Genomic DNA, 14,284 nt, shown 5'->3' on the forward strand with positions numbered 1-14,284 from the left:
GTGTCCAGTGCTGCCCACCATCCCACCCCACCCCCCAAAGCCAAGGGAGCTAACAAACTGGAAAAAGTCCAGATACTGAGGTGGTTAGGGGAAGCGCCAGACTCTTCTAAGAGGTGCACAATAGAAGAGTAAGAGGCTGTTCTTACAGGTTACAAGAACTCTGATTGGATACATGGAAGAAAACTCTTCCCACGAGGATGGATAAGCACTGAGACAGGCAGCCTAGAAATGTTGTATTCTTTTCTTCCCTCCTGTCAGCTCTCCCACATGAAGCTTTTGTTCTTTGTTTTTTTCTTGCGTGCAAACAAAATTTTACTGCTTTGCTGCATTTGGATGCCCTCTGGTGTCTGAGATAAGACTGTCATAAAACCATGTTTATGGGCCGCCCTTGTGGTCCAGCACTGGCACTGGTCTTTCAGTTCTTACCACCTGGTTGCTGAGGATGGAGATATTGGGGAGTCTATACAACCCCATAATGTCTGGGGGAAACGAGGAGATGTTTTAGGGACCGTTGCAGCACATGGATAGGTGTAGAATTTTTCAGTCTTTTTTTGCTCTCAGTATTAAAGTTGGCTTTTCTTGGTGATGTCTTTATGATGTCTTAGTCCTCTCCCAAGAGGAATACCAAGGGAATAGAGTAGCATTGGATCCCTTCTAAGAATAAAAGGAGTTATTTCCAACTTCTGGCTTCACCACTACAATGCAAGAGTGGTACCAGAAGGTCTCAAGAAGTAGACATGTAATGACTTCCGACACCTCGCAGTCCCTGACTTGGATTCTCGTGGAGGTTCTTGGGGTTCCAGACAGGTTTGAAGAAGACTGAGATCTGTGATGTATATGGATATGAATGGGCTTCTTCACTGTGGTTCTGTCACATTGAAGTTGTGACCAAGTGTATGACAGCTTTGTCACAGGAGCTATAAGCTGTTCCATAATATCTGTAAAATTGTTTGTTATAACTGAGTTAATGGAGTTACCCAGAGAATTTTAAATCTGTGAAAACTAGAGCAAAGTAATAGCGTTATCGTAGTTTTGTTACGTTATTGAAGTAGAAGAAATTAAATGCATGGAAAATAAAGAATTATGACAAACTGAAGGAAGTGACTTTATAATTATGATGTAACTGCTCTAATGTGAAATGTATGAATCCATTCTAACATACAGGTAAGCATAGTTCTTATTTAACCTTAAATAACTATCTTTTGCTACCTGAGTGTTAGGATCAAACCCAGCAAAGCCAGGGTGTTTTCTTGCTTGTGACTCTGTTTTCACCCTTCAGGATTTCTCAACTTCTCTAACTGTTGTTATGTAGCTTTTCATTCTGGGCCGAGTATGCCAAATTCCACTGTTGTACCTTGAGTACAGATTTTGGTATTGTATCTTTTTGTCTTGTTGTTGATGTAATTTATTTGATAGTTTCCTTCAGAACCATTACAGTCAAGTATTTGTATAGCTGCTTTTTAAAAATAATGCTCTTTGTGCAAAACCAAAAAAAAAAAAAAAACCAAAACAGGGAAACAACACTTTGAAAAAAACATGTTACAAGGTAAGACAAGTTTGTGTTCTCATACAGGTGTCTTTTATAGACATAAGAGGTCAGGAGCATCTAAAAGAAAAATGCTGTTCCTGGTAAATAGAAAGAGTACATGTGTATGCTCAGACCATTCTGTTTTGTTTTGTTTTGTTTCCTTTTAGCAATTTTTGATTGTCACGCTAATTTAAATTACTGTGTATAGATAATTTTGTTTTGAGGCAGGATATCCCTTTTCATTGAGAAGAACTTTGGTATAATTATTTGCCGTGCTTTTCATGAGTACTCAAGTGTTTTGCTTTTTCGAATGTGTATCCAAATCTAGGATGTGCTCATGGAATTGTTGGAGCAGTGTGCTGATGGACTCTGGAAGGCAGAACGCTATGAACTCATTGCTGACATATATAAACTTATAATTCCCATTTATGAAAAACGGAGAGATTTTGAGGTACTAAATTCTTCATAATTCTTTGAGCAAGAAAAAATATCCTAATTTTTCTAGTCTAACTGCATGACACATCACACTTCACAGAACAAGAGTATTACAATTGTAACTGAAATATCAATGTGTTGAAACTTTTGTTTTAATTTTAAAGAATTAAAAATATTTTTATATAAATAAATATAATTAAAAATAATCTCACATATTGGCATTCTGATACAAATGCTAAACCTATTACTGTTGTTCAATAAAACAATATTTTTAGTTATTCACTACAAGGAAATCATTCGTTGTTTTAAGATAGGAAAGTTCTACGTTCTTTTACCCAGTGATTATTTTCTTTTATTTTTAGAGGCTTGCTCATTTATATGACACTCTTCATCGCGCGTACAGTAAAGTAACAGAAGTTATGCATACAGGCAAGAGGCTGCTGGGAACTTATTTTAGGGTAGCATTCTTTGGACAGGTGAGTATTATTTAACTTTCAGTTGTCTGCTCTATGCAATAAGAAAAATGAATTTATTTTACAAGGTATACTATTTCATCATCTGTATTGATAGTATGACATAAAAAGCACAAGAAATATGGTCTGTAAGAAATAAGTAAACACCATCAATAATTTAGTTTAAAACATTTATCAGTTCCAATACAATTATTCCTTATTTTCCTCAGTAAATTTTTTGCTTTTTTTTTTTCTTTTTCTTCTTTTATTTACTACCTTAAGGCAGCGGTAAGTTTTCTATAATGTCAGTTCTTAGCAATGTATTGACTTAATGTCTGTAGTGCTACAGTGTGGTTTGCAAGGCCGCTTCTTAGATTGATATGCATTAATAGCCATTGCAATTAAAAAAATAACATTACGTTCCATTTAGAGAACAGCTCACTCTTTTCTATGCATCCGTATTGCATGCTTCAAAAAAAAAAAGTTCTGGCTGTGTATTGGACAGCTTCACGTCCTCTAATACATGTCTAGAATGCATATGTATCAGTATGGTATCACGCAGTATCAATACACTTTCTACGTGCATAGCCCAGTTGCTAGTTGTTCAGCTGAGCATGGAGAATTGTAAAATACTCTGAGCAGTATAACTTTACATGTATTTGTTGTCTTTTATAACTTTATAGCAATACCAGTTTACAGACAGTGAAACAGATGTTGAGGTAATTACAGTGACTGCTTACAAAGCAAGCAATGCAGTAAAAACTACTGCATTTCACCTTAGTTTGATGTGGGTATTTTTGTCAATCTAGCTTGTGTTTATACATGATATGTGGTGCTTTTCTATTTTGTCTGTTTTGTTTATGACAAAAATATTTATTTTCTGGTTTCAATCATGAACTCAGACATGGCTTGTTTTAAACCAATGACCTGTTTCACTTCCCATGTACTCTATGTTGCGTTTAGTTATGGGTTTAAAACAAATGCTTTATATAATAAAAATAAAGAAGTATATTCCAATGTAGTACACCATAAAATTAAGATCTTTACCTAAATTAAATTTTATTTTCCAGAATTAATTTTGTAGTACTACATAAAGAAATTTTTCAGATTACTTTTATGTAATCCGTTGCCAAAATACTCACTTATAAATCGGATACTCCTGTTGGGCAAAAAGATTTCTGTTTTGGCAAGTGAAACAGTATTGAGAATTCACTTTTAAATAAAAGTGAAAAAAGTTATCTCAAAGGCTTGGCACACCATAAAATTAAAACAAACCTTTAAAATTTTAACTGTGTGTTTCCATTATCTTTCACTCACTCTGTAGTACATAATTACCTTTTTCTGTTTTTTGTTTTTTTTTTTTAATTCTCTCAGGAAACCTTTTTTATTTAGATTTTAATTTCTCTTTATTTGTTTGCCTGAATCCTGATGTTAAATGTTTATATTTGCTTTGAACCACACACATTATGTTCATCTTAATCATTGCCCTATGTATTTTCTTTTTCAAGATTTTGATTACTTCTTTTTTTTTTAACAGGGATTCTTTGAGGATGAAGATGGAAAGGAATATATCTATAAAGAGCCTAAACTCACACCTCTTTCAGAAATTTCCCAAAGACTCCAAAAACTCTACTCTGACAAATTTGGATCTGAAAATGTCAAAATGATCCAGGATTCCGGCAAAGTATGATTTTTGTTATCTCTAAAAAATTCTAATATATTGCTTCCATTAGTCCACCGGAAATACTGTGGGATCACTGTCCTTTACTTATTTGGTACACAAACATTTGTGTCTAAAAACTCTGCTGATTTGAAGGGCATGTGAGAAATATCCCCTACTGTTAAGTTTACCTTTACGAACAACCAAAAAGCTTAATTTTCATAGTGTTACCTCTCAAAATAGTTGTCTCTTGGAACAAATTTGGATATTTAGCTATACTTCTTGCCAGTTCATGCACAGTCATTCTTTGGAATTTTTCCCTTTTCTGCACCTCCAGAGCAGAGTCCAAACTTTCTTCTGAAATAAGAAACAGACCCCTCCTCTGAGACAAGTACCATGTATAAATAACATTTCAATTCTGTATCAGTTGCTCTTGGTTGTTCTTGTTATCTTTTGCCTATGTCTCTTGAGTCTGTTCAATTTTATAAACACTTAAATTGTAGAAAAAAATGTTCACACAAAGTCATCTGATGAAGTCTAGATTTGTTGTAAGAAGTGCTTTCCTTTGTAATTGACGGCTCCAAAACTGGTGAAGACAGGTACAGTATTCCATACGCTGAGAAGAGCACATAGTGCACAAGATGCCTCTCTGCATTCCTTTCGTTCCATTCCTTAGCCAATTTTTAACTTTTGTTTGGCTTCAGACTTGATGGTGATTTTCTCTTGCTATAATTTCCTGTCTCTTCTGTTCCTTGATTCTACCAGTAAGGTCACAAAGTTCTGTGCTTCTCAGCCTGAAAGTGCAGCAATGGTGGCCTTTTCAATATTGGAATTTTAAAAGTAGAGGAGGACTTATGCAAGGGCTAGATTTCATGCCACAAAAAGCAAGAGATTTATTTTGTAATCTCAGTTTTTCCCAGCTCTTCCAGTGTACTCTCCTGAATGCTTTACAATTAATTATAATGCATGTGTTTGTCGGCATTTATAGGGAACATTTTCTATCAGCTATATCAGGATGAGTACATAAATTACCACTTAAGTTCCAGTATAATAATCTTAAAGAAACACTAGATTTTAAAAAAATTAAGCAACATGTTCCAATAAAAATGGATAACAGCAGGGAGACCTTAGCTCTGTTCCCAGTTTGCTCCAGGACTTGCCTGGTGACTTGATGTATGTATTTGCATTATTGTTTTTTCTATTTAGTTTCTTGAGGTGAAATGGCTCAGAGACAGGCAGAGATAATATGAGTATTTGATGTGAGACGAAAATGGTAGGCAACAACTTTTAGAAAGTTGCACAGGTTTAAGGTGCCCTCTTTATCCCGTGACTGGGGCAATTTAGGGACCCTGTTGGGCACAGACTTAGGAGACCTTATCTATTGGTGCTGAAGACTAGGTGCTGCTTTTACCAAATTAAAGATCTGCCACTCCATGAGGCTCATCCAGTTATAGAAACAAAATGAACTGAATAGCGAAGCCTTCAATTTGCCTTGCTCCCACTGGTATATTCTTTGGGATCCTCCTAGGGTGTCAGAGTTGAGACAGACAGGTTGGGAGGTGTGCCTTCTTAAGGTGATATCTGAACTATTTACAATGTAGGATTTTATTAACTTTTTTTATATCATTAGAAGTTTTGGGTCTCCAAACTACTGTTGTATCAGCTGTCATGGAGGACAAGTGTTTGTTTCTGCGTCATCTGTTTCTATGCCTTCCAGTGTTAAGCATGGGTAAAACTCTGTATTACATTTTTCTTTGCAGTTCTGCATATAGCAAATATCAATTTAAAAAACAAGCAAACAAAACCACAACACAATGTAATGCATGTAGCTGTCTTGTCTTCCTAATAGTTAGAAACTGAATGCAGAGAAGCATTAACATTTCCTTTGATTCGTAATAAACAGGTTGAGACCAAATTTAATTTCTGAAAGTTGTGTGACTGCAATTAAATCCACTTTATTCATAATGTAGCTATTTGGGTTTTTTGTCACTTTTCAGGTAAATCCTAAGGATTTAGATTCGAAATATGCATACATTCAAGTTACACATGTAATTCCATACTTTGAAGAAAAAGAGTTGCAAGAAAGAAAAACTGATTTTGAAAGGACTCATAACATTCGTCGCTTTATGTTTGAGATGCCTTTTACTCAAGCTGGTAAAAGACAAGGAGGAGTAGAAGAACAGTGTAAGCGACGGACTATTTTGACAGGTACTGACTGGACTGAAATTTCCTTTAAAAGAAAACTGCTGTTTTATTTTGGTTTTTATACTTAATTCTTGATACTAGGTTTTTCTATATGTTGTATGTTTTGTCAGGAAAAAATCCTTTTGAAAGTTTCACACATGACTGTTGGAGATGACAAGGATTGCAAAGTATATCAAAATATTGTTAGACAAAATAATCTTTTAAACTGAGTACATACTTGAAAGTAATACTCAAAAATGTGATCTGCAAACACACTTAAAAATGACCATCTGAGAATATACATACCATTGTGTGATTTCATAAGCACTAAGTACTGGAAAAAGAGTAAATCTCATATTTTACTATGTTCTAGCTACCTTTTGTTTTAGGGGTTTTGTTTGGGATTTTTTTTTTTTAATAATGGAGCGTCTGCATCTCTCCCTTTACCCCTCCCCTTCCCTGTGCTCACCTCCCTTTGCTATAAAACATTGAAGAACAGTGGTGTTATGGTTGCAGGTTTGGGTATGAGGTCTTTCAGCATTCTTTCAGTCAATGAATGCGTAAAATGCAACATTGGTTCTTTTGGCTAAAAGCTCTAAAAGATCCTGAAGGGCAGTTTGTGGTTTTGTTTCCAGCCTCTCTTCCACTGTGATTTCGTTTCTCATTTGTTAGCTGTAGAAGGGAGAGGGAGTGCCCATCTATCTACCCATAGGCTCAAGCTTTAAAGATATTTAGTTCACTGGTACCAAACATTTTATTATACTTTTAAGGGAGATAATTGAAAATATAGTGTGTTTGACAATGTTTGTGTATAACGTGTAAATCTGAATTTGTCAAATAACAAGTTGCGCTTTGACTAGAAGCATTAATTCAAATGGTCTAATTCTGTTCTGTATGGGGTTTTCCATTTCACTTAAAGTCCTTTATAGCTATCAGCTAAAATACATTTCATATTTTTAGCCAAAACTAGGTTTTCAGATTGGTTTCTTTAAAGGATAATCCTCAATTTTGGGTTTGTTTGTTTGTTTGTTTTTTTTCCCAAAAGAAATTGTGAATCTTCAAGAACTGTGAACCTGGAGTCTCTCTTTTCTTGTTCTTAGAAAAAGACTATTTTGTGTTTGGTCTCTGTTAAGTGTGAGCTTCTGTATCACTGTCTTAATGTAGTGGTAAAAACAACTTAAATGACTTTATAATGTCAGCTGTCCATAGCTAATATTTGTGAGGAAATAGAAAATACAGCTTTGCTGGTTTTGATTCTTCTCGTCTTTGAGATATGTGGATGATAAGCAATTCTTTTCACGGTTCTCATATGAATTAAGTTCCAGTGGTTTATTTCTTGGTTATTATTAGTAGCAGCAATGACAATGATCTATCTTTGCTGTAATACATGTGAAACTATGCATATTTACACTTGCAATATTTTGTTTCCCTGTACACTTGGTAGTATTTCTAATTATATAACGTGTTGTTAAATTGGGCAACTAATTACATCAAAGTGAGATTTTAGCATAAAATTCTATCAAAACACCTTTTCTAACTGTATTAAACTTGTTTCTGTCCATAGCTATACATTGTTTCCCATATGTGAAAAAGCGCATTCCAGTAATGTACCAGCACCATACTGATTTAAACCCAATTGAAGTAGCCATTGATGAAATGAGTAAAAAAGTTGCAGAACTTAGGCAGCTTTGCTCTTCAGCTGAAGTAGATATGATCAAATTGCAGCTGAAGCTACAAGGAAGTGTCAGTGTTCAGGTAAGACCAATGTACTTTGCCATTTAGCTGTTTCACTTGCCTCTGTCCCTGAAAGATTATGTAAGTAGCATATCGTCATTAGTTTGCATTCCATATATTCAAGAATGTCCTAAATTACAGATATGCTCACTGTTTGCAGTTATTTCCAGAATAGGAAAAATGTATTTCATATAAACATTGAGACAGTTACATGAAAGGATTAAGGTTCATCTCTGGAATCTACAGTGATCTGAGCCCCGCCAGGTTTTGGTTCAAAGTTGAGACTACCATAAAATAGTGTTTTCCCATATGCGGAGGAATGAACATATTTTGCCTTGATGTTGTTCTGCTCACATTAGATTCAACGTGGTCATTATTGCTTTTGTATTTTGGTAAGATCCCTATGGAGATGAAGAGGGAGTGCCAAAATATAGGAGATGGGTAATAGTAGAAAATCTCACTGTGCAACAGTTCATTTTGCCTAAGGCAAGCAAGAACTGAATGTATAAAGCAATGATCGTATTCACCAAAATAGGTTACATAAAGCAGTTGTAGCATGTACAAATCAATATGGTAAGGGACTTAAGACTGCAATGACAAAAGTGTTGCTCTATTATTTTTAACTGATTCAAATCAAAGCAACAGTAAACACAGTCATCTGAAATGAACTGTTATCATGTTGAAGAGAAAATAAAAAATAAAAAATAACCAACACCAAGGTTCCAGAATCAGGAAGTTGTCAAGCTAACATTTGGGATGAGAAGGGAGGGGCTCTTACTGTTAATACAAAAGAATAATAGGGATGTAGCTGCCATAATAGTGCAATTAAATTTCTGCTAATGATTGCAGAATTTTCATCTTGGAAGAGTGTTTTCAATAGATAAGCAGACCAAATAGAGGTAGATTTAGCTCATTTTCCTCATTTCCCCACCCTAATTTCATAAACAGAGATGACAAATTAGCAATATCAGCAGTTACTTTGCTATATCATCAAAGTGGTTTCTTTGTGTCAGTACAGGTTATACACAGTGCTGTAGAGACCTCTCCTGCTCTTATGTTCCAACTCCAAGAGTTTGCTTATTTCCCAAGTCCAGCTTTTTTGAAATCAGTGTGTTCTCCTAAGGAAAATAAATCAGACAAACGTGTGTAGTACCTGTTATTGCTAAGACAATATGTCAGAGAACTGACTTTATTTCATAATTCTTGTTCTTTTTAGGTTAATGCTGGTCCATTAGCATATGCAAGAGCTTTCTTAGATGACACAAACACCAAAAGATATCCAGACAATAAAGTAAAGCTACTAAAGGAAGTTTTTAGGTATGTTTTTTTGAAAATAAAAAAAAAGTCGCCTTTTTTTCCCAAGATTTGTTATCATAAGAATTTTTTAAAATTGTTTAACTTTTATAGTGTCTTGACTGCATTAAAAACATATTTTAAGTTGGCATTTTGAATTAATCTTTTGGATATTGTGTTTCTGATTGAGATATTTTTTATTATTATTTTATCAGGCAATTTGTTGAAGCTTGTGGTCATGCTCTCGGTGTAAATGAACGACTTATAAAGGAAGATCAGTTGGAATATCAAGAAGAAATGAAGGCCAACTACAGAGAAATGGCAAAAGAGCTTTCTGAAATAATGCATGAACAAGTATGTGCTGAAATTAAATTATACATACTAGCATTCAGAATGTAGCTGTAATGTGAACCCACTGGGAAGTGTATGTAATGCTTTACACAAAAGGATTGTTTATTTCTTTTCTTTTTCTGTTAGAGTACAAGCATGTCATAGAATTGTAGAACTTCATAATTATTTTTTCTGTTTATGAATTTTCTGCAGATGCTTTCTTGACCTTCAGAATTAAGTCTTGCATATTAAGAAAGTAAATCTGATTGGCACCAGCCTGTTATTTTTTTGTAGGAGAGGAAGACTACAGTAAAGGTTAAACAAATTTAATGACCTGAATATATACGTCATTTATACCTCAGATGTGTAGTTACAGGGGTCTCTATTCAGTGACCCAAAAAGTTCATTTTAGTCTATACTTCCTGGTAACTGTAGGGTGATTTGGTCTGCACACTTAGCCCTTTTTCTTTAGATGTTGGACGTATAGGCATTTACTTTTGCAATAGAGTTAAACATCTTTCAAGAGGCATTCCAACATGTTTTCTTGAGGGAATCCACTACAGACAAGCTGGAGCTATGGGAAAAGGAAAAATAGAACTCACACGGAGTGAGATGTAGGACCTTGCACCTGGGATCTGTGGTAGAAATGTCTCCTGACTTCATAGGCAAGGATGTTATTTCCAGGAGGACAGGAAGTGCTGAAGATTCATGCTTGATCCCTGCCTTCTTGACATTTTTATTCATCGCTTCAGGTTCCTTTTCTTTCGTCTACTGTTACTGTATAATCTTTTCCCAGAGCCATAGAGTGGCTCGTAGTTCTTAACTCTCAAGACTTGTAGTTCTGTCCCACAAGAAATACCTGTCTTTCCTGATAATATTTTACCCTACAAATACACGTCTATGAGACTTCCTTAAATGTATGACCATAATAGCAACTTTTCTTAGTCTAGGAACCAATGCATCCTAGTCTGGATGACCAGTTGATACAAAAAGGAGCTATGAATTTCTCTTGACCATACTATAGGCTTTACTCGGACATCAAATTGTACAGGAAAAATCAAACTTGAGACCTACTTGAGGCATTCGGTCTAGCTGACATTTAAACACTGTGTTAATTTTTCAGCTCTTTTTCAGGATTGCATCCTTTAGAGGTACAATGACTTTACCCATTCATTATTTTTTGACATCTCTAAAATACTGTCTTATTGTCCAAGAAATACTTGCTCAAAAAGCTAGTCAGCTTGCTGGTATAACAGTTTACCTATAGGCTTATATAAGAAAGATTTGCCTTTGTTCTACCCTTGCTTAGATAGTATCCAAAACTTTTATGGTGATTTTTTTCCTGTTCAAAAATGTGTCAGGTGTCTGAAGTTCACTTCACACACTTTCTTGCTCTCTGTTATTTCCTGATGCGGTTTTCTCAGGTACTGTGCTATGATATATAATTACGGTGAAGCAAAAGAATACACCAAGTGCATAGGCTTCATTTTCATTCTCTTATTCTTTTGTTATACTATCACAGGCAAAAGCTTACCACAAAACGAACTTTTTTAACCACCAACGACAGAGAGTATTGTGAGAGAAGGTTTGTAGGGGGTGACACCATTTTGTCGGAATCCATGTGTTGGGTGTTTTTAATAAAAAACAGTATCTTTCAGATTTGCATGTAGAGGAAAATAGTTTTGAAAGATCCCTGGAACAGGAAAAGAGATTGTTTAGCTGACAAAAATGGAACAGTTTGACTGTATTTCAATGTGATGTATTGAAAAGCAGAAAGCAGTGGAGGGTTTTAGAAAGGAGGATAGCTGTTTGGGCGGCTGATTAATATGAACAAGGTATATGGGAGAATTAGACAGCTGTACAGAAGATCCCTTCAGAAAAAAGAGGAAAATATTTTGGTCAAATAATTTAGTGATAAGGATAATAAATGAAAGATTAATATTCCCCTGGTGTAGAAAAAAGTAGAAGGATATAATGACAGATTCTACACAAGAAAAAATAATTCAAACTCAGTGCAAGATATGTATTTTTAAAATATGCTCAGGTGTGTGAGTTTCCAAAGACTGACAATAAGAAAAAGCATGTAATGCCTGAAACTTCAGGAGTAAATCACATTGTCTAAAAGTAAACAAAGAGAAGAAGGGGCAAACAACTGTCACCTATCAGATAGTGTGAACTATCAGGGGGGTTGGACTAGATGATCTCCAGAGGTCCCTTCCAACCCTGACCATTCTGTGATTCTGTAACAGAATATGAAAGTACAGCACTGACTGCAGTAATGTGTACTATTAGCTTACCACTGTGGGTTTTTTTATATAAATGTAATTAGTTGTAAATAAGGAAAACATGCTATGTTGTTGGGTTGTTGGGTTTTGTTTTTTTTTAAAAAAAGTTAGATTGGTCACTCCCCTGAAGGGCTTAGCTGCTCTTCACTAAATCTTTAAAAATATCACCTTTCTATGCCTGCCTATTGCTGTATTTGAAAAAAGAGCTTCTCACAATGTTTGTTATAATGTCATTGAAAAAAAAAACTGTCAGCTGTCTTATAATAGTGTGGATTTTAAACATTTGCTAAAATTTTGTTATGAAAAATATAGAAGACTTAACAGATTTTTCTTTTTTCTCCTCTGCTGCTTGCCAATATGATCAGATGGGATGGTAATTAGTTTTCTTTACTTCTGCTCTTAGTTTGTCTAATCTTTATATAATTCCCCTTTTCCCAATATTCCTAATCATAGCATCAGTAAATTTATAGCTGTTAAGAATGAAGTCTTTCTGGTGCTTCAATAGCTTATGGTAAGAAATGCTCAAATCATACCTCTAAATAAAAAAAAAAGAAAGAGAACAAGCAAAAAAGGACAAAAAGCAAGCCTGTTGTCCTTGTGAAACTCCATGTGAAAGTTCACAAGAGAAATGAGAGCAGCTATTCAAGCTTCCCCTAGAGAGATCAGCGTAATACCTAAATTAGGAGAACTGATGTTGGAGAAATAACTACTGCCCTCCTAAATCTAACAGAGGATGGCTGAAAAGAGTAACCATCCCTCAAAAGAAGTTTGTGCGATTGAGAAAGGACTAGAAAGCCGAGTGGCTACACAGCACTTCATGAAGTTGGTTAGCTGTTTAATAAATGCTTGTGTCATTTTGTAACATTTTGGTAAATACGTGTTTTCTGTTTTAAGATTACTCCCGTTGAAGAAAAGGCCAGCGTTATGCCGAATTCGCTACACATTTTCAACGCCATAAGTGGAACTCCGACAAGCACAACAGTTCATGGGATGCCCAGTTCTTCTTCAGTTGCATGATTGTTTTGTTAAGGAAAAGTATGTTCATTTTTTTTTTTTTTAAGTATGTAGATTTGCTTCATTGTGTGCAAACTCAGGATGATTTTGAAGCTAAATGTTGGGCACGTGCAAACTGCATAATTCATATGAATGTCTGAGCACACTTAGCAAATAGCAGTTACTGGTAATAGTCTTTTAGAGTAAGGGAGCGCACATATATTTTTTAATGTTGCTGGTAACATTTAGAAGCATTCACAATGTCATTGCAGAGGTGCGTGTTGGAAAATTATAAAGTTGAAGTTAATTTCTCTTGTTTGTTAGAAAGTATTATTAAAATGAATTGCACATTACAAAAAAAAAGTGTTGTGGGATGTAATTTTGCAGATATGTAACATTCAGGTGTTCTTTTTGTGTATGGCACATAGAGATTGATTCCAAGTACAAGAACTATTTTGGGGCTAGGCAGAGACACTAGTTTTTTGGGTTTAATGGAACTGACAATAGTTTTTGTACCATTTGGCAAATTGTTGTGCTTTATTTTATACCTTGTTGCATTTTGGAGGTATGTGAGCTTAGATCTTATTAAACAACTAAATACAACCAAAGGTCTGTATTAATGAACACTGAGTTATACTAAAATATCAATAGTAGTAAATTGTTATGTACATATTGTTTGTTAATACAGTCCGTACAGTCTGTACATAAATGTATTACATTTCTAAGCATTTTTTAATATCCATACCAGCTCTTATCCTTCTGCTTTCAGTTTATTGTGAAAATTTGCTCATTCCAAGTATATGCAGACTTTACAGATCATTTATTCCTGTATATAAATAAATGCAATATAAAGATGTATACAGTCTTTGCTATGTTAGGTTTATATGCAGTTATTAAAAAAAAACTTTTTTGCCAAAGCAATGGGGTATGTAATTGGTGATCATGGTTACTCTGGTAAATGGTGGTATAATTTAAAGCTTTTTCCATATTCTTATTCTTTTAAGACATTAATTTAGTAATTTTATATTTGGGGAAAATAAAGGTTTTTAATTTTATTTAACTGGAACCACTGTCCTGCTGTAATTAAACATTCTGTACTACATCTATATTAAAAGGAAAAAAGTAGTTACTTTTCTCACTGTGTGCTCTGGTTTTTATTTTAGATTTGTCCCTGAGACTGGGTAAAGATGAAAGCTTGATCAAAAAAAAAATGGCTTTTTGCAGCTTAAGTATGAGATTAGATGCAGACACTTCTAGGGTGTATTTCATATTGCTTGTCAATAATGGGAATTTAGGTTATTAGTTAAGACATCAGTTTTGGATCCATCATGTTTGACTCAAGTAGCATGTTACAGTAACTAAAGGTTGTTACTTGCTGATACAGTTAATA

General features: G+C 34.6%; 1 protein-coding gene across 1 annotated transcript in view; it reads left to right on the top strand.

Annotated features, from left to right (window-relative positions):
• Positions 1-14,029, top strand: part of DOCK9 (dedicator of cytokinesis 9) — a 110,886-nt gene extending 96,857 nt beyond the window's left edge. Inside the window, exons 46-53 of the mRNA XM_082484944.1 lie at positions 1,857-1,979; positions 2,326-2,439; positions 3,953-4,099; positions 6,073-6,283; positions 7,824-8,014; positions 9,210-9,310; positions 9,502-9,640; positions 12,796-14,029. Coding sequence (XP_082341070.1) covers positions 1,857-1,979; positions 2,326-2,439; positions 3,953-4,099; positions 6,073-6,283; positions 7,824-8,014; positions 9,210-9,310; positions 9,502-9,640; positions 12,796-12,918 — 1,149 coding nt within the window. The 3' untranslated portion in view covers positions 12,919-14,029. The remainder of the gene's footprint in view (positions 1-1,856; positions 1,980-2,325; positions 2,440-3,952; positions 4,100-6,072; positions 6,284-7,823; positions 8,015-9,209; positions 9,311-9,501; positions 9,641-12,795) is intronic.
• Positions 14,030-14,284: the final 255 nt, after the last annotated feature.

This window comes from Vanellus vanellus (assembly GCF_965231255.1).
Source record: "Vanellus vanellus genome assembly, chromosome: 1".
NCBI classification, from domain to species: domain Eukaryota; kingdom Metazoa; phylum Chordata; class Aves; order Charadriiformes; family Charadriidae; genus Vanellus; species Vanellus vanellus.